Source organism: Gallinula chloropus, assembly GCF_964237585.1.
Source record: "Gallinula chloropus genome assembly, chromosome: 1".
Classification (NCBI taxonomy): Eukaryota; Metazoa; Chordata; class Aves; order Gruiformes; family Rallidae; genus Gallinula; species Gallinula chloropus.
In genome coordinates this window covers 34215776-34236819 of record NC_140085.1, presented here as the reverse complement: position 1 = coordinate 34236819, position 21044 = coordinate 34215776, and the positions used below count along the sequence as shown (strand labels likewise).

Sequence of the window (21044 nt, the reverse complement as noted above, 5' to 3'; positions counted from 1 at the left end):
ACAGCTGGTGTCTCCCTGGTTGTGTCCAAAAGAGCAATGCAAAGGCAAATATTCAAAGTTCAAACATTCATTCAAATTACAGTGGCAGCTACTTTCAAACCCATCTTCTGAGAGTTCCTCTCCTGGTTGCTGCCGTGTTCTGATGTACACAGAGTGAAATTCTCTTCATGCTCTCTGTGGTTGCTCTCCATCTTTCCACACAGTTGTGGATCTACAGTGTCCTTTTTGATGGCTGTTCTGTTTAGCTCCTGTGCTGGGATATGCTCCCTGTGTCCTGCCCACAGTGGAAGTACCTGCCCATCATCAGTTTTACTCATTGCCCAAGTCCTTGGTGGGGGTCACCTCCAGGTGACACTACCGCAGGTAAGGTGAGGTGCCCAGGGCAGCTCCCAGCCCACTCTGGCTGACATGAAACCTGTCTGTCTGCTCTGTGTAGTGACCTGGGCTCCAGCCCCAAGATACCACTGCATTTTACTGAAGTGGGCAGGAAGGCGCAACATCAGCTGTTCACAAAAAGTAGATACATGGTTGACCACCCTGAGCACTTGGTAATACCTGCAGCTCCTCACTTGGCTCCATTTCACGTTGCTGCAGCCTGAGCTGCTTGGAGATGATAGAAAGAAGATTTTGAAGATCACCAAAAAGCTAGTTGTATAAGCTACACTTTCTTTCTGAAACCCACACTGAATTTTTGTTATTGCTAGTATCTATCCAACACGTATTACTCATCAATTTATGTTCTGCAATTAGAAAGCCCTTTTGTTATTTTATTCCTTTATATACATGTAAATAAGAACCAAAGTAAAAATTTGCACTAATTTCTAATTGAAATATAGTTTTCAAAAATAGTTGATGATGCCACGTGTTACTGAGATTACTGAGACAGTTCCGTTACTGGAATGTGTCTCTGTTCTTTTAAGCTTCAGATGTTTCTCCTGACATTTTCCATTACGAGGGACTGTAGCAGTGTGGTATTTTTGTGCATCTGTGTGGAAAAACAATCAGCATGAATGATCTGGCCCATTTGAGAATAAAATTGGGGAAAAGAGGATGTTTTCCCATAGTTAAACAATAAATCATTTTTTTCCTGGGAAAAGTTTCCCTTCCCATGCTGTGCAGCAGGGCTTCACCCTCAGCCAAAGGTCGGAGGGGTCCTGAACTGACTGTGGCAGTGGACTTCTCTGGGCTATTGAAGGTGACCATGAGGGACCGCTTCAGAACTGGGACTGGAGGGACGGCCAGAGAACAGCAAAAGAAAGCTTGTAGTTAAAGCAGAAGCAATAGGGAGACAAGCTGGGCAGAGACTAGGAAAATCAAAGGACAATGTTTCTAGCTGTGCCTGGGTGAAGTGAATGAGGAAGGGTGGGGGCAGGACATGGGCAGGCAGATAGTTAGGAAGGCAGGAAGATGGGGGAAGGTGGCTTGCAGGAAGAGTTGGGAGAGGTGGTGTTGCTGGGGGACTAGCAAACTGGGACTGGAGTCAGAGCCAGGGTGACAGAGCTGACAAGGAGTCACTTTGTGACAGCTAAAGCCAGCTGTGCAAGGGGCAGAAGGAAAGGCATGTGGAAGCAGGTGAGGTTTACACCATTATGCTTGAGAGACAGCTACCAGAGAGGATGGGGAAATGGGCACTGAGCACATCTGCACTGGAGATGGGATGGCATGTCCACATTCCCAGAAGGAAACCTGGGGCACAGACTGAACGGGAACTGTGTTCCCTACAAATGGGGTTATGAGCCACAGGGCACCTTAGGGCAGGACCTGATGTGATGCAGCCACTGCACCAACACCTGGGGCCTTGGGACTGAACAGACTTGGCAAGGCCAGCATGGGAAAAAGATAAAATCCAGGGGAACCAGAAGAAAGTAAAGGTGCCACCTCTCACTTGCAGAGGCCTCAAGAGATTCCCAAATCTTAGCATTGTGAATAACCCTAAGTGACAGCTTATCCCTCTTCTGGAGCAAAGGCCTTGTGGTGGGTAAAGAGATTCAAAGCATGGTGTTTTAGACAACTGTCACACAATGTAATTTCTGGGGGTTTTTGTTTGTTTGTTTTTTAACCATTGTCTCATTCACACAGGGTAAGCCAGCTCTGGGGAGGAATCAGGAGGGTGCAGTAAAGATTGCTTCCTGTATTAAACTGATAGAGATCTCAGATTGCAGAAAGGTGGGCTAATTGCCCAAGCAGTAGAACAGGGCTCTGGGAAAAGGGCTTCTCTACTGCCACGAACCTCCTGTGTGATGGTAGGAAAATTACGAGCATTTCCAAGAATCACCATTCCCAAGCAGCTAACAGGAGAGATGACTCAAAACCTGTTTGCTCTTGTGCTTCAGAAGCACATAAGCAAACACTGAAATACCAAACTAGCAAGTGCAGGACACTAAATTGTGGACTCAAAGACATTGCGTCCCGGTGCTGCCTCTCTGCCCTTCAGGTCCCAGGCTTGCAGGGCCATTAACAACTTCTTACAGGCTGTGACATAGTCAACATGAGTACACAGTTGTGTTTCCAAGACACCATTAAGCTGAAAACTAGAGCAATATGTGGACCTTTATCCTTCATCAGGATGGGCTTTGCACTGTGAGGAAACACGCAAATGAATACATAGAAAACATGATAGAAAAAACCCAAACAACGAATAGCTAGTCAGTGGAGGTTCCAGCAAAAAATACTGTGTGATCATGCAATTAAATCAGCTTTAAATTGAGGCACTTCCTAATTTCAGGATGCTTAACTAGGCCTCCTTAATGTTCCTGTCCCAGTGTTTTGTTGTATACTAACACACCGTGTTACACCTCCGGTGTCTTTCACACCCAATTCTTAATAATGGAAAAGACAAATATTTGTCTTTCCCAAATATTTGGGAAAAGACAAGTATTTATCTATGAATTGATACAGTTAGAGATTTCTAGAGAACAAAGAACTGATATGCCGCACTTGGGTTGTATCGGAGTGCTAAAATACAAGTGAGGCAGACACCCTAGTTTTGAAAAATTTTGCAGACGCTGCTGTTCTTCTCCTGGAGATTCAGTTGAGGGAAAACAGCAGAGGATTTTGGCAACACTCATTTATTACACTTCTACAAGACCCGACACATTGAATCTTGTCTCCAGCTATGCCTGTACAGCAAAAAAAAAAATGACATAGTACAGGTTGCTTACAGAAATTAATCTTATTCAACGTCCAGACTTGTTCTGCTTACTCCTGTAGTGTTGTAAATTGTGGACTTAAATAAGTAGTATGCTGTTTTTCCTTTTTTTTTAACCCTTCCTGAAAAAATGCTCATAAACAAGTTAAACATGCAGGAAAGTTAATGACACCCTTTCAATACTGCCTTTAAAGAAAATCCTGCAAATGCCTCCCACCCCCAAAGAAAACCAAAGCCACACCATGGCTTCAGATTATCTATTTATTTATTTTAGTTAAAACAAACATACAATGTTTCACTGAAACTGTTGCACTCCCTGCCAACAGCTGTAGCTACAGTGTTGGCCTCCAACAATACAGTGGCTATTTACATATGTACACCCATGTACCGCAGGATGCCTGAATTCGGTGGCCTAACAATACGTTAGTAAGAGCTGTTATAAGTAGCTGCATTCAGGAAATTGTAACATCCATGGTAAGTTTTAGAGGAGGAGAATACATGAACGTGAATGATGCTTTTTATGGACCCAATTGACTCCTGTGTTTATTGCAACACACACATCTGTAAGAATCTTAAGTGTTTTCTTGCACACCTCAGGTGTTAACACATTTCTTCCACTGTTGTAAGCCACACTTCTTCCATTGCTGGATGCTGTTACATTTTGTTCTGAAAGAATCTTTCCTTTGACAGTCATTACACAGATGTACAACATGGACAACTCCTTGAAATGATGTAGCAATCAGTAATGAGAGAGGAATATATACAGAAATCCTGGATTCCAAACCTACATTATATACATCATACTTACAGTATATACACACATACAGTTTATGTACATAGACTATCATAAATATTGAAAAATAGGTTTAGTTTTAATGGATTAATGTTTTATAAATAACATGTTACATTTATGACTGAAATATCATGGAAGACAGTAATGTCTAACCGAGGTGACAAAACAGTGGTTTAATACTGAAGCTGCTCTTTCAGGTGGTTTGTAATGTAGGTAACTTGAAGCAGACAGGTTTGGACAGAAAAAATATTAAATAAATTAAATAAATCATACGTTGGAAATCAACCCAGCCACGTGGAACTCAACTGTTGCAGGTGGAGAGCCAGGCATCAAGTAATATAGCACATAGTGTGAAAACTGGAAATTGCTACATTGAGAGAACTGGTGATGTATTATGAGGTGTCATTAAAAAAATCTTCCTCCTCTCTGGCAGCTGAGAAGGACTATGTAGGAACTTCTCTTTGATGGTTACTGAGAGAAAGGAGGCTATTTCTCCCTTCCTTCTATTTATGTATTTTTTTAACGCTGGCACAGGAAGCACTTCGTCCCTTATGTGCTACAAATTGCTCAAAGGTAGACATCATTTTAATCCTCTTCCACCTTCCTATGCTGGTGGAGAGGAAGAAGAAAAGCTGCCAAAGTACTAAGGAGGCACACGCTCAGCACTTCTGTGGAGATCAGGTAACATGGGATAGTTAGCCACGGATGGGCAGTACCTGAGGCGGAGAAGTACGGAAGGAGCGTTGGTCAGCGCTGACTCCAGGACTATTAACTGCCAGTTGAGTACCACCGAACTAATAATGCGAACAACACAAGAGCAATCTAACTTCTCATTACAGTTGTACACTACAGACTTAGTGACCAGTACTTACAGTCATGCAGAAATATCGATACAAAAAACCTGCAGTTGTTTTCATAGATTTTTAAATGGCTGGGCAGAGACTGACATTATCTGCCAAACAATGACGATCATCTAGATTTGTTCCCAATTAATTCTGTGAGAGCAAAAGAAGTCTCAGGCACTGTTTAAGCAATGGATTACAGGCCCTCACTTGTTCCCTCTGACACAACGACCGAGTGGAACTTTGTAGATCGGATTTTTTTAAAGCATCAATTCAGATGAAGACAGCTGACCACGTTGCCATGATTATTTCATTAATACTCTCTTATCTAGGCATTTGTACCCAATATTGTTGTGTTTGAGAACCTCTTAGAAGCCAAGTATGCTGTTATACAAGAATTATTTCTCTTCAACCTGGGATAAGAATGAAAGAGTAAACATGCACTAGAAACAGCACCTGTTTCATCAGCTAGCTAGCTAGGGCTCATAAGAAACTTACCTACTTCTGAAGCAAACAAGTATGAGATGACTATCCAGTCTATGAGGTTATCTTTAGGACTACTATACATTATAAATTGGAAGAGGAATCCCAGTTGTGTATGCGAAGAGAGTTTGTACCAAGCATGAAATACTGGTGCAGTTATTTTGTGAATTTGACTCAGAAACAGAACATAGTCAAGTAATCCAAAATCCAATAATGGATGAGTAGTTTGAGAAATACTGTACACTTTTTGAATGTTACACAACTAATAAACTACCTTAGGACCTTTCTGTTTTCCTACAGAGTGTTTTCAAGATAAATGGGACAGGAAAAAGAACCCAAACCAACCCAAACATTGCTACAACTGACAATGGACCTTATTAATAAAGACAACTCCAAGAGGGAGTTCCATGTTAATGACGTGATATGCCCCAGTGCCATTCAGTTTGTATCTACAACATAAAAAAAAACCACAAAAGCAAAACCCCCCAAACCCTGTTTTACCCAACTGCACTATTGAGTACCTCAAGAAGGGAAATGCCAATGCCATCTTTACAATTTCTAGATCAGCTATGTTTTCCTCAAACATACCCATTCCGAAGGGTGGGGTTTTTTAAAGCTTGAAAATTTGTGTTTCCACGCCATTTTTGGGAACTAAGGTAACTGTGCTTACTTATGTAAGCTGACAAATGGTTTTCAGAATTATTTTCACTCTACTTTCAAGTAAGTGAATTTCATGGGAAGCATTTGTAATTACAGAATTTTGACTTGAATTTGTTCATTTTCTGTTTTGGTCATTAGAAGTATTTTTTAAAATAAAAATGGCTTCTAATCATGCCTCTCCTCTACAGAAAGGCAAACTTGATTCAATTTAGGACACTGGTCAAGTATTTTTATGAGCTCTACATTATTCTTTCATTCTTTTTTTAGAAAAAAGTTTCTTAAAGTCAAAATAGTGCTTTTGAGGTCCATAAGAATTTTTTGGTACAAAAAATAATAGTGTTTTTTTCTCTCTCTCTCATTGGTTATTTAAACACTTTGCTGTAAATTAAAGAGTTATTTCTCACATCAAATGGTTCCATTAGGCACATTCAAGTAAAATAACAAGATATCCAAGTAACAATGATAAAAGCCAAACAAGGCTTGATAAAAGTCTATATGGAGAGTTCTGTCCATTCTCTGGAATGGAATAAAGTTGTCACTTCCTTCAGCCAGACACTCACGTGGTTTGATGTTAATATCCACTTCCATCATGCAGAATAGCTTCTCAAAGACAGAGTTCGGGTATTCTACAATCAGAAGAACCATCAACCAAGAATCTGCATTTTAAAGGAAGCTGAATAGCTCATTGTCATTCTCAGTAGGTATCTGAGCGAACACTGGCATTCGAAGTGGAGTATTAGAGATTAAACCAGGGCAGTTAATGGCCATCAGATGCAACATTATGGGTCCAGTCTAGAATAATCAGTGTCATACACCCAGTCATCACAATTATACCACTTAGAAAGAAGAGTGCAGCCTGAAAAAGAGAAAACATAAAAGAAGTATTTCAGTTTCTGCCACCATACCCACGAAGTCATGCCCTTTTATGGCATGAGTGTCATTACTCATGGAGACAAACTAGAAGAGATGAGAAATCACAGTAAACAATAAGGAGCCAAGTACCTTTTGCATACTTAGGGTTCTTTTTCAAAGAAACAAGTGCATTTATTTTCATTATAGCAGGCCTCACCCTCAGCTGAGGGCAATTAATGTAGCTGCTCATACCATGCAGGCTGTGCCCCTGAGCTGACTTAATCCTGACTCAGTATGCTGAAGATTTGATTCTGAGTCAGCAAGTCTAAGATCAGTAAAGTAAGAACACCGAGATCCATTAGAATGACCCAAACTATGAGCAGGGGTCAGTTTTTTATGGGGTAAGTTACATAAATAAGTCTTGAAAGAAAACTTGCAGGAGAACGACCAGACTCTTTTAGTACAGCTCTTCAAGTTAATCTGATGAAATTTGGTTCTTATCAGCAACAGAATAAGCTAACTATTGTTGAGGTTGGGGAGGGGTGTGAGAGAAGTCACTGAAGTGGACTGAGCCTTGTGACTGCTCTCTCCTCAGTTTTGAGCACCTATACAACTCCCACTTGTTAAATAAGATGACTTTACATGCCAATTCACTGACTACCTTCATCAGGACTTCAACATTCTTAAATCATGAAGGAAACGAAAGTTCTTGCTCTGAAGTAGTGAGCAAATACAAATAACTACTACGCATTTGTCTATACATACCCCAATCTTTTGCACTGACTTCATTGGTTCCTTCTTCACTAACTTGATGTAGAAGGCAGAAGGAAGTATAAAGATCAGCATGGCAGCCGCAGATGCACCTGTGTTTAAAAAGCATAGGAGTAAGTATTTATAATTTAAGTAAATAAAGTAAGTAAATATAATTTAATTACAGCGGAACTGTATTCTCTGAGATTTGAAAGACTATTTGAACTGATGTGAAAATGCTTACCAATGAACCCAAAGATGTCACGGATGGTAGGGACGAAGATAACAAGCACGTTGGTAAATACCAGGAGAGCAATTGTGATGGAACAGTGACGCCACCATTTAAACTCCTTCCCTGCCCACAACAGCTGGGTGATGGAACTGCGGATCTTTTGAAAAGAGGAAAAAAAAGTAAAAGGAAAGTTTAGTCTTCATTGAGGAAGTCAGTGAAATTTGAATTAGACCTTCCTTCTGAAAGCATTTCAACATCAGGTTCCTCATTTTAATGAAAGTTGAAGGACTTTAAAGCATGTTTTTTTAAAAATAGGTATTTTTTTCCTGCACTTGAGAGGCAGCTCTGTGTTTCTGGTCTGTTTCTCTTCAGTGATCCAGATTTTCAGAGCACAGAAACCCCGGGGATTTTTCTAACATCTAAGGATGCTGCTCACTCATACACATGTAAATGGCCAGAATTCATGTTCACAATGTATTTACAAAAACACACCGACTTTTGAAAGCTGGTAACTTGACAGTGCAAGTCCTTTTATAAAGGGGCAATCTGTTCCACTTCCCCAATTAAACCATAGCAAGAAAGCAATATAACTGAATGTATTTATATCTACTGCTTCGTAAGTGTTGCCTAGTTATTTAATTTATATAAATTAACAGTATAGAGGTATTTCATCAAGCTTATTTGAATAAATTTCCTTTTCCAATTAAGAGAAAAATTGTATAAATGAGAGTTGCCAAATCAGTAAATGACTGCAGCAGTGGTGAAAATAAAAAGTGGTAGTAAGATTAAGAAATAAATTACTTACTGGGAAAATAACTACAGGTACAGTAAGAGTTACAGCCATAAGTACAGCGAGACGCACAATAAGAAGAAGGACATCAGCACCCAGATAAGCAGAGTAGGTATGAAGCAGTTCTGGTTCGACTCTTCCTATAAGGAAAACAGTATTTTAATTAGATGTAGTTTATATACGTCTCAAAAAACCCCTCACTTCTGCTCTGAATCCTAAGTGAATTTGACAGTTAAGAGCAATATGAATTGAAAGCCTCAACAGCTCCTGCAAGCCCATCTCCATTTTACACAGGGATATCTTGGAGGCACTGGATTTGTTTTAATCCAGTTTTAATCCTGTGCCTCAGGCCTAATTCTACTACCGATCTCTTTCTGGGCGTACACATAGAGAAGTATTAAAAAAAAAAACCCAACAAACAGTGTATATTTAGAACCCATAGTAAATGCTTGCTTGCTCTAACTTAAAAATAATACTGTGGTTTTGCAGAATGTAATTCATTTAAAAGAAAGCAGAGAAGGCAATATTCACCGTAAAATGTCAGGTATCCGAAGAGAGCAGCCAATAAATACATGAGGAACATGGCAAAAAAAGAGACGTAGGACACATTCATCATCCTTTTACGGCTTCGGCTGTAAGACAAAGGTACATCATGAGCCATGAGAACATACTGATTCATACTACTTCAGTTTGTTTAGTGAAATTACAGACAGGCATCTAACACATACCTTTTCAGTTCTTCATAGATAGGAAGAATTGCAGGATGGCAGACGAAAGAAAATGTTAGGATTGGGACAGCATAGACAGTCTGAAAAAAGAAAGTATCTTCCTTAAATACCTCAACAGACATTAGAAATTTAATTTTAAAAAATAATCAGTACATTTTCTCATTCTGACTTAGTCATCTGTCTAGTTTAGCTAAGTTCAGCTGTTCTTTCCAACTGAAACTTTGGCAAAAGTTAAAACAAGTTGCTATTTTCTTAAGCCCAGACCCTGAGGTATTAAATACTCCCAAATCTCACCGAAGTCCATGCTGAGCTGAATGGATGTGCATTCAGAATTATGTTCTGCACCTGGTCAGCTGAAGCCATTACAGCCTGTGTTGGCTCACAGATACTTCTTCCCCACGTGAGGAGATTCACCACTCATTGGGAGCATTCATGTCAGTCAAGACTGTGACTAGGAACTTCCAAGTCTATTTCAAACTCTGGCATACATTTCCCACCTGCATGGTATTCCATAATCTGCTATTTAAAATGCTTTACTACCTTACTTGAGAAAGCCTGAGAAATGCTTTGCTGAGAAACAAGAGATGCTGTTGCTGCCACTCATCTCAGGCAGGCATCTCAAGCTCCTCTAACTTCTGGGCATTTGGAATGTGGAAAAACCCAGTCTACTCTATGGGAATAGAAAGGCCTAACACAACCCAAGTTTACTTGAAGGGAAAATGACCTAATTTATCTGCTATGTATTTATTTAGTCTTCGTTATTTTCAGTGGAGAGCCTGAATTTTAGCCAGTTACCTGTGAATTGAAGATGAAATATTTTGGCTTGCACATATCATCACTTGTTATGTTTTCATCTACTGAGGGTGCCAGTGTCATATTTAATAATGTCATGTTCAGGATGACACTGTCCATAGGACAGGGGATCTGAAACATCTTCCAAATTACCTAGAAATAAAGCCATATAATTATTGCTACTTTGACTAATGCAATATGTGAAACTTTTCAGAAACTGTGTTTAATTGCACTTTGAAATGCAGTTTTACAAGCACTGGAAATGTGCAAGATTAATACTTACAACAATCAGAAAGAAGACCATGCAAAGTAAGGAAAAGCCACTGGTATAGCCCAAATATCCTGTGTTAAAGAAAAAAAAAATTAAAAATCTCAGATCACCATTCATGTTACACATGACAAAAATATTCTGTCAGTGATCTCTGTAAATTAACATTTTCTTACCGTTACATAGAACAAGTTAATTACTCATTAACGTTCTGCTAATCTCAGCCCAGACCTGACAGTTCTCAGACATATTTATGTGCATAGGGTCTGCACATACAGCAAGTGTGTAATATCAAACTTTGTGACTTAACCTCCCTCTGCCCCCAACAACAACTACAGGACTTATTTATTATACCCTAAGAATGATTATAGAATCGATGTGCTGTGACATAACTTAGCCTTTCCCCTTGTGTTTTATTGAGTCACTTTATTTATTTGAAGTAATAACTTCCTAAATAGTAACAACAACAGTTCACGCTGAGTCTCTCAGTCAGTAAAGTTCCACTACAGGATTCTCTAAACTAATGTGTCAAGTGGATTTTCTGCCTATATGGCTGAATTAACAGCCATTTCAGATAAAGCACCTGGTATGAATATTCTGCTACTGATTGGGATCTAAAATGAAAAACACAACTTCTATTTCCACTGCAAAGGCAATTTAACTGTCCAGAGCTGGCGTTCTTTGTCTTCTGAGACTGTTACTGGATAGCTAATAACGCTATTTAATAACAGTATTGTACTATTCATTACTGACCAAAATAGGTCAAACTGCAGTAAGCATACTAATAGAAAGTTACTGTTGAGCCTTACTCTAAAGCTACATTATCAATGATCTTTTTGTTTGCCACAAACACATCTGGAACTTAAGACACCCACCTTGTTCTTTTATTTTTTTTAGTGGACTGATAGCAATTGCCTGAACCCTGATTATTCCCAAGAGACAAATCTGGAGACAGCTGTTAATTCACACAGTACTTCAAGACTAACACCCCATCAACCCATGGCCCCACAGCATTTTCTACACACTTATTTTGATTGCACTCTACTGCTTACCTAGATTTTTCAGCAGGGACAGGGGAAGAATGAGGATGACAGACACCAGCAGCACTAAATAGTCGCCGTTAAGATACCATTCTCTGCAGAAAAAAGGTGATGTTTGTAAGCAAGCAAAGTATTCAAAAATCACGGTATCTGCAGTTTAGTTTTCACTCATGTTCTCCTACATCATATGGCTTCTTAATAAATGTAGTACCTGATGTCACAAGGGATTACTGTTCAGCTTACTAGATGGACCTACAATCCCTTCTTATCTCACCCCAAACCTGCATTGTGCCTTTCCTTTAGTGTCCTTTTCTAAAATTAATATGCCTCTGAAAGTCAGAAGACAGGAAAGCAAATGACTGGCCAGAAAAAAAGCCAACTGGGATCAATCATGGGAAAATGGTAATTTGCTTACATGTTGTTTCCCAGCTCTCCAGATGTATTAGAATATTGCAGGGCCCAAAGTGGGTGCTGGTCCACTTCTAATGGAAATAAAATTCTGTTGGGTACCCTGTGAGAGTTAACGAAAAACAGGTGAGGGCTGGAGTTAAGGCAGTTATCTCAAGCCCACCGGCTGAGAAAACTCCAACAAGCACTGGGAGTCTCTTGGAGGCATACTTAGTCCCTTTCAGTAGGGAAGTTACAGTAAGAACCTCAGATTTCTTTTTTTTTCCCTTCAGATTGTTTTTGCCACTTATTCTGTAAGAAGCAGCAGCCTTTTTTTTGGACAAAATGTTTTGGAGTGTTGGAAGATCAACATCTTCCCTTGAAACACAGAAACACAAAGTTAGATCTGTGTAAATATAACAAAAGTTCACTGTACTAACAGAAAAAACCCTTATCTTGAGTATTTAATCGTGGCAGGGTAACTGCTTTCTTCATCTGTCCCACAGGAACATCCTATATGCTTTAAGCAATTCAAGGAACACTAAGTATTTATTCCCAAATATTACTGTTTTATGTTCCATTACGGTATCAGCTAATAGCATTTATTTTTAAATGGACTACTATTTAGATAAACAAAGAAATATCAATGAACCAATTGGAAATTTGTGCATTCAGACCCAATTGCTGAACTTCGATAGTGGAAATATGGAACAGCTTTAAGTCTTGCTCTGGATTTACATAGTAAATGCAGAAACAATTTGGTCACCTCTTTCTCCAGTTTTATCTGGGATAACTAAATGTCAAAAAATGTATTTAACAAAGTTCAGATGTGAAGGACATTAGTGTCATGTACCTTTTGTTCCCTTTTTAAAAAACTGAGTAGCCTTGTGGTAAATTTAGAAGAAATCACAGCACAGCGATTCCTTGCATTTGAGACAGTCGTAAGAATGTGCACTGCTACTGGGCATGCACCACGTGAAGACCATCCCGACTTTCACACCAAGGACTTTAAAAGAGTTTTTCTGTGCTGAAAAGTAAAGAATGTGATTGCACAGCTTTAAAATACAGTTACTTTTAAAAATACAAGAGGAATTTTAATTATAGAGCTAGTATACATAATATAGTCTTAGTATTCCAGAATATTTTCTTCTACAGTAAGCATTATTTTGGGACATTTAAACAGGTTAAGTGCTTACATTTTGGGCACCAGGCTGCCAGAGTGGAATCCATGTCAATGGTAGCCACCCAGACTCCCCTAAGCAATGCATGGAGAGAGTCAGTTAAGTGGGATCCACAACTGCCAGAGCACTGAGAAAAAATTGACTTTAAACCAGTGTCCAGTTACCAAGTACCAGCCAACAAGAAAACACTGAAGATACAAATGTCACTTTCCAAGTTTTGCTTGCCAGATTTGCAGAGCAACAGCTGTATCCAGCCTTTAACTTCCCCTCTTTAAACTGCATCCGATTTTAAATTCTTCTATGAAGATGGGACAGTTAAAAATACTTGCCTCCAAGTCCCCTCATAAGCACTGGCTATTCCAGGGACTTTCTTAAGAAGTGGAAAATAAGGACTTGAATTCAGCCAAAGGAGGGGAATGAGCCTTCCCAGGGAAAAAAAATAATCATAAACATTACACTATTAAGTAAATAGGGTGGGTGCATTCTTTGAGTACATTAAAAAAAAAAAAAAAGGCAGCTAGCATTGTTGTCATGACAATATTTATCATCAAGCTGTACAAACACCAAATGGCTTGAACCCCTTGGGGAACACAGGCAGAAAAATGCCTACCTTCTGAACTCAGGCTTAGGTGTAAGTTGGAGTCTTGAGCTGCTCAGCCCTCTCAAGACTGGGACACTTCAGGACAAGGCACAGAAGTACAACTCTGAAGAGTGAGATTTATAGCACTTAACTCTATCCATCTGAAGTCAGGCATCTTGTTTTAGATAGCTGCTTTTACACACCCTCTCAATATAGAGTGCTATGATAAATTACTCTCTGGAGGTGCTCAGAGCAGGTGCACAGAAGATCACCTTTCTTCACAGATTATACAAAGAACAGAGTAAAATCTAACTTTAAGACAGTATGGGTAGATAACACAAGCACCTGCTTTTAAAGTTGAGCAGGAAAGACACTATGGAGTCAAGGTGTCTCCAGGGCTAAATGGCAATGTGTCCACCACTTTAATCTTGGGCATATAAACTGTATTTTAGTTCACTGTTTAGTTCCCTTATCTTTTTGAGAACCACTCTTATTAGACAACTGCACCTCAGTCTTATATTTAATCACTTCCCACAGTTTTAATACTAGAAAACCAAAATAACCAGTCCAAAACAGTTGGAATGCAGTAAGTAAAAACAACAACCCCCCCCCCCGCCCAAACCAAAACCAAACCAACAACCAATAATCAGATTTACCTTTCTTTATTGAGAGTATGTACTGACTGGTACATACAGGAACACACTTACCTGATGTTCTTTAGAGAACAGCTTTCTGTAATATGATGCAATACCTGTATTTTTCTACCCTTTTTCCAGGACAGGCTGGTTCTAAATGAAGTAGAGCGCTCAGGGGAAGGGCAAACTTACTGTATCTCTGTCTGAGTAAGGAGCTACCCTATGGTGTACCGAACGTGGTCTTCGTATAAAAATATATACAGTCTCCGTATTTGTTTCTCCTAATAGTTTCTCTGATGAGGAGTTCTAACACCTACCCTGTGGTCTCTTCGATGTTCATAAATGTCTTGATGACCAATGGTAACTCATATTTCACTATGAAGAGGTAGCTTGACATAGCTGTAGGTGAATAACATCATAGATCATTACAAATATAGAATATGCCACGATGCAAGAATCACATAACATGTTTCATAACTTCACTTGAACACAAGCAGTTAATGAACACATGTTGTGTGAAAAAAAAAAGTCTCCAAGAATAAGTAGGGAACAGTAACTATTGACAGTACAGATTAGTTAAGATCCTCACCTCCAATGTTCTGCATTGTAATCGATCCTGAAGCAGCAAGTTTTCCAGCCATGCCAAATGCCTTCATTCCTAACTGTTCATACAATAAAGATCCTAAAGGAAGACAAAACAATCCATTGAAAGGGTGTGTTTTACAAAGACACTACATGAAACAAATACCTTATGTTTGTAAAATAGTAGTTTGCCATACCTCCTTCATTGGCAGTCTTCAAAAGGAGATGCACCGAATACAAAGAAAGTATTGAGACAACCATCAGGAGTATCCTGGTGGAGGGAAACATGCAAATTTTTAATAGCCATAAATGATTTATTGCCTTATTAAATAAAGGCATATCAAGCATAAAAATCAATCATATTAAAATATTATCTGGGAAAAAAACTGCAGGTTCTAAGGCCAGCTAAAGCATTCTGAAAGGAGTTTATATTAAAATGCATTTCACTGGCGTATAGAGAAATTCTAATGTAAGGTTAAGCAATGCCTATAGGCAAGGAGAAGTGGCCTAAACACTGGGAAGTGCAAGACCATTATATTGGCTACATTTGATACAAATAACTTCAAGTATCACTGGGAATGGTTTTGTATCATTGCAAGAAACTGTATTTCTCCTCTCTTCCTATCCTTGTTTAACAGTGTGTAGTGAACCTACTGAACATCCAGTTGTTACTAACTGTGGCAGAAGTGAAGATTATCTCCTTGTCTTAAACAAGTCAGTTTTTCAGCTTAAACCTCCCCAGTGTCTTTTTTCTTTATGTAAAGATGAAACTGAAAAAAGCCTTAAAGAATCATCTGAAAAATCAGATGTATTGAGAACTCTGTTTTCAAATGGTAATACCTATTTGTTGTCATTAAAAAAACCAAACCAAAACAAAACCCCAACACAACTTCCTTTTCTCAAATTACTCTTCACATGTGCTTACATGGGAATCACCAGTGGCTTGTTTATCTTCCCCACAGCTTTTACATGCAATATATAATATATTATTTCCAGAAGCGCATTTGTAACATTGAAGATTCAGATCTCTCAACAACAAATCTCCACCCCAACAAATGCAAAATGCAATTCCCGGAGTGGCACGCTAGGGGGGACTTCTCAGCTCCTGAAGAACAGAGTGGAAAATTACAGTACATTCCAAAAAATCCCTGGCCTTTCTCATACCCATACAAGCTTTCTGCTTTATAGGAAACCTCAGCATCAGCATATCTGCTCAGAAATGGCAAGCTCCATTTAGAGTTCCCATAGTACTCCTTTACATTTCCTTTTGTGCCAATTTTAACATTGGTGAAATTAGTAAGCACAGCACAAAGAGCTGGGAACAAGAACATTTGAGAAAAGCTTCACAGATCTCTGCAAGGAACCCAGGAAACTATGTGCTATGTGCTATGTGCCAATTCAACACCAACACACGCACACAAATAAACCTCTGCCTTTCTGGCAGGTAGAGATTAACCAGGATTTAATTCAGCCATCAACTACAAACAGCACAGCGAGATGTGCAAGAGTTGCATTTCATTAAAACAGCAGAGATCCTGGACCCCTCAAGTCCTAACCTTGAACAGCTGCCTAGAGTGTTGACAACATCAGTCAGTAAATTCATCTCGAAGCTCACTCAGTTTCTGGCTTCCAGACCGTATCATTCATTTACTTAGTGCTGACACAAGTGACAAGTCACAGCACTGACACAAGTGACTCCACACAGACTTCGAAGAATTTACTGCCTCAATCAACTGCATCTGGATCTGATTTTGTAACCTAGTTATTAAAGGATGTCTGTAATGCCCTCAGTGTCAGCAAAAATCCTCGGGATCATCAGTGACTGACTCCTTTCCTGCCTTGGAACTACACAAGCTTGGCTGTGTTTTGAAAGGTGACAAGCTAGTTTTATCTTTGAATCAGTACTAACACAGATCTTAAAGCAGTTACCAGGAAATTAAAGGTAACCTCACAGCACCTGACTGTTACAAGAATCAATAGTTCTGCACTTTTTTTCCTTCAGAAAAAAAGGACTCCCCTTACATACAAATCTGTTGAAATATCTAGCCTTAAATTCTGTTTTCCTTCTCCTCTGAGATGTTCTAACAGGCATTATGACAGTTATATGTGCTGCAGAACATCTGTAGAGCATGAAGCTGATACGTAGAGAGATGAATTATCTACCTCTTCTGAACTGATGCCGCTAAGTGGTTTGCTCAGTTTAACATGGTCTAAGTTCAAGTCTTAGCAGGAAATTAATGCATCAGCATATATTTGAAATAAAAGTCTTTAGAGCAAAACTTTATGCATCGGTAGTTTCCTCTGGAGACTGGAGTGCTAGCCTGATATACCATGGACTATCTGGAAGTAAATCTGACCTACACCTTGCTGGAAATCTGGCACCAGATCAAGGCAAATTTTGAGCTAAATGTTGCTCTCCACTTGTTCTTGAACAGACAGCATGTTTGTCTGTTTCTGGGATAAAGATACAAAGTCCCTTTATACATATCCATGGATTCCTGTTTGCACTGAGTGACTCATACGACACATGCTTCCCATATATGAAAAATGTACCTTCCCAACACAGTTAGAAGCTTAACTGCTTCCTCATTTGCAACTATGTTATTATAGTCCCTGTCTGTTCCCTGAGAGGTTTTGCCAATATAGCTACAAATAGTATTCCACATCCCTCCCCTGCAGGGAAACAGCAGGTTTTATAGGTGTAGCTGAAAACAGTCCCCCAAACTGAGTAAAAGCATAGCAATAGAAAGGGTTTCTTTATTGGTGTAAGCACATCGTACCTCCGCAGGCACAACTATGTCAGCTGAGGAAAAGGAGACCACGTCCCTGATCGGTAGGACTGGAACACAGAATATTTTAAGAGTAGACACAGCCAGACTTGCATGAGACAAAGAAGATAATCCTCTTCCACCTACATTTGTCTTTTAACCCTCTATAGCCTGACCCTGTACTTTTTGTGCAATTATGACTTCCACTCATTGAAAAGCTTCTGTTGCCACTAATTTCAACCAGGTAACTCTGAAAGAAAAAGCTAATACAGCTGCACCTCTTCTCCACTTAAGACAGTGGAATTTTCAGGGGAAATCAGTTATTCATGGAGAAACTAAAGCTGAGTAAAGGAAAATTCACTGTTAGATGTTCTGTGCATTGCAGAACTTGCAATGGATCTGTGTAATTTTTACAAGTCCTTCTGAATGCATCAGAGTCTCTTAATTTAAAACAACCCTAAAATGCAATTCTGCACCTACGGCAATGACTGAGTATTTTTTTAAAGGTCATATTCTTACATCAAGTGCTTTTCCATTATTAACTACGCAGCAGTAAGATGTTTTTTGAGGAGCCAAAAGATACTTACACAAAAAGAGCAATTCCAGTGTTAGCCATGGCATAAGAAAGCCCGAGGATGCCACTACCCACAATAGCATTGCTCAGATTAAATACTGACATTCCAAAGGAAGTAGTACCCGGATGCTGAGAAAAGGCAGATAAGTAATAATTAATAAAAAGTTATGATGCATTTCAGAATTAAAACAAACAGATTTTTCAGGAAAGGGTTTTTTTTTTCTTTGCTGTTGTTGTTTTTGAAAGGTCATCGCTATGTACTTACATACTGAGTTTCATATTTCTTCTTTCCAAGATTGGAATCGAGCAAGAAATTTTGGTTTTCGGGATCGATATCCGCATAGTGGCTGTAAAAGACACGGCATCGTTAGCGACCATCACGGGCGACGTGCGCCTTCACCTCCCGCACCGGTTTTCCCATCGGCTTCCAAAGGGGAAACGAGAATAACCAACGGAATGTCCCAAAAGGACACCCCCCCACCCCCACCTGCCGCCCTGCCCAGCGCAGTGTTTACATTCCCCGCCGCGTGTCAACACGCGACACCTCCGAGACCCAGAGGCGCCGTTTGAAATTAGGGCTGAATCGGGGCTGCGGGCGCCCGGGTGGGCGGCGGGGTGCCCTCACCTCTTCATGGCAGCCGGCTTGGTGGGGTAGGGGTAGCTATAGTCGTTGCTGTTGGAGCTGTAGCTGCTGCTGTCCTCGTCGGGGGAGATGTTGAACTTGCCCATCTCGGCGCTGCTCATGTCGTCGGCGGCGGCGGCGATGCCACGGGGGGCAGGGGAGTGCGAGTCGGGGGTCGGCGGCCGCTCTTTTGTCCTTGGCGGCGGGGCTCGCCGCGCCTGCGGAGGTGGGGAGGCGACGTCAGTTGCTGCAGCAAGCGCCGCGGCCCGTCACGTGGCGCCCGCGCGCGCCCGCGGCTCGGCGGCCCCCGCCCGCCGCCGAGTGGAAAAGTACCAGGCGCGCGGGGCGGGGGGCGCGCGGGGCGCGGGCAGACAAAGGTGACGCGCCGGGGACGCGGTACCTGCGGCGGCGCCGGGGACCGGGACGAGGGAGCGGCCACCGGCACGCAGCGCTCAACCCGTACGCACCCTCCCTCCGCCCTTTCGCCCCGGTAGCGGAGCGCTGACTGATGCAACACCGATGGGCGATTGTCACATTGGCTGCCGGCGCCTCTCCGTCCCGCGGCTGCCTCCGTGTTTACCTTCCCCCCCCCCCCCAACCCCAGCCGTCAACACTGAGCATCCCGGCATTTCCAATGGAAAAAATGCAAATCGGTCACGGGACCGCACCGCGCCGCAGTCGTTTGGGGTTTTTCCACCTCTCTGGGATGCAGCATCCCTACACGAGCCCGTCGCCACCACGGCGCGTCCAGGCAAAGCCCGGCAGGGTCTGGGGCGGCAAACCGGGGCGGGGGAGGGGGGGGAAGAGTGGTGCTGCCGCCGGACAAAGGCTCGAAGGACGAGCCGCGCTACGTCCGAAAACTCGCCCCGTTCCTCTTGGCGGCCGTGTAACAGCCGGCGCCTGCCGCCGCGCCGTACCTTCTCCGCAAGGGCTGGAATGCGAGGTTTTCTCCCGAAGCCTGGGAACGAGGTGATGCTCCTCTCTCTCTGCGGCCGCTTCTCGCGAGGCAGAAAACCCTTCGCTGTAAAACGTCAGCGAAAACGAACCCCTAAATAAATAAGGGTGGAGGGGAAAAAATCGCTCGGAAAAGCCAGCGGTATGAAAGCGAGAGAAAATATCGTGCGCCCGGTGCTGTGGCGAAGGCGTCGCTCCCGGTCTGATGGCCCCCTCGGGGCGCCGCCGCTCTTCAGGCAGGAATGCGGGCGCGTCATCGCGGAGGGCGGGTCGCTGGCGGGCGCCGCGCCCCTCGCCCTGCCCGACTGACCCCCTGTTGCTTCCCGGGGCGGGGGAGGGGGGAGGTGTGTTTGTGTGCAGCGAGCGGCTGGGGCCTCGCCCGCGTTAGGGGTGGAAGCCGGTCATCGGCGTGTGCCCAGCAAGGGGGGGTGTGTGGGGGTGGTCGAGAGCGCTGCCGCCGGCACATGACAGCGGTCCTTGCGCCGAGCCGCCCTTCCGTGTTTACGTGGGGGGCTGTTGCGTTTCACGGCGGAGACGGGACGCTACGGTGCCCTGTTTGAAAGGTCCTTCCACCTCCCCGGTGCAGCAACTGCACCGTGACTGCGGCACCGGGGACGGACTCACCGAAGAGGCTTCCTCCCCGTTCCCATCCCGTGCCTGCCTCCGGCGCTTGGCACTGCTCGGTGCGGGGAAGGGGACGAGGTGCCACCGGCCCGTAGCTACCCGCTGCCGTCTCTTGCTATTTTTAGTGCACGAGGAAGTGGCGGTGCACGTGCGAGCGCCGGTCCCGGGGGCCGCGGAACGGCTCCCCGAGGCTTGAGCTCCCCGCTTTTCTCCTTCCGGGAAGTGATCGGCAATGACGGCTTCCCCCCTGGTGATGCGATGCAGTTATCAGCCCCGCTTTTGGGAGAAGAAGGAAAAACAATTAGCCCACTTCCTTTCCCTTGGGTAGTCGCTGCAGGAACTTTTGAGGGACTTGCTGCCCGACGCCCGCCCCGTGGAAGCGGGCGGCGGGGCTGCACTGTTTGCCCCTGCCCCACCTCACTCACAGGCAGTAAGGTTGCAGGTCCGGAGGAGGCTTGGCAGGGGCATCATGCATTTGGGCACTTCCATGAAGCAGGGGGGTTCTGAGGCAGCAACGCCTCGCCCTGGCCAAAGCACACTCCCACGCTATGAGCCTCCTGTGTGAAGGATGCTGGGCAGGCCACCGAGGTGTTAGGCCCCTTATCTCCCTCCCTTCCTCCCTCTGCGGCATTCAGAGCTGGTGGAAGAGCAATAGACAGTTGGCAGCACAGCCTGCCTGCCTGTTCTGGGGTTGGGGTGGCCACAGTGACATGGCAGCAGTTCGCACCCTTGAAGCCCCCACCCCACCACACACGCTGC

General features: G+C 42.6%; 1 protein-coding gene across 1 annotated transcript; it reads right to left on the bottom strand.

The window, feature by feature from the left end:
- Positions 1-3395: 3395 nt before the first annotated feature.
- SLC38A2 (solute carrier family 38 member 2) lies at positions 3396-19810 on the bottom strand. Its single transcript, XM_084279441.1, has 16 exons — positions 19625-19810; positions 18711-18925; positions 18351-18432; positions 18099-18214; positions 14941-15014; positions 14751-14843; positions 14479-14560; positions 11391-11473; positions 10354-10412; positions 10074-10223; positions 9279-9358; positions 9082-9182; positions 8566-8690; positions 7773-7917; positions 7544-7641; positions 3396-6782 (listed from the first exon to the last, which is right to left on the bottom strand). The coding sequence occupies exons 2-16, from the start codon at positions 18827-18829 to the stop codon at positions 6684-6686; spliced, it is 1506 nt and encodes a 501-aa protein (XP_084135567.1). The 5' UTR covers positions 18830-18925; positions 19625-19810; the 3' UTR covers positions 3396-6683.
- Between the last annotated feature and the right edge of the window lie 1234 nt (positions 19811-21044).

Excerpts from the sequence above, each read along its gene's own strand:
- SLC38A2 (XM_084279441.1), bottom strand. The coding sequence starts at position 18,829 with ATGAGCAGCGCCGAGATGGGCAAGTTCAACATCTCCCCCGACGAGGAC. Across the intron at positions 18,433-18,710 it reads AAGCCGGCTGCCATGAAGAG|CCACTATGCGGATATCGATC; the intron begins GTGAGGGCACCC and ends TGTCTTTTACAG. Across the intron at positions 6,783-7,543 it reads AGTCAGTGCAAAAGATTGGG|GCTGCACTCTTCTTTCTAAG; the intron begins GTATGTATAGAC and ends TCTCTTTTTCAG.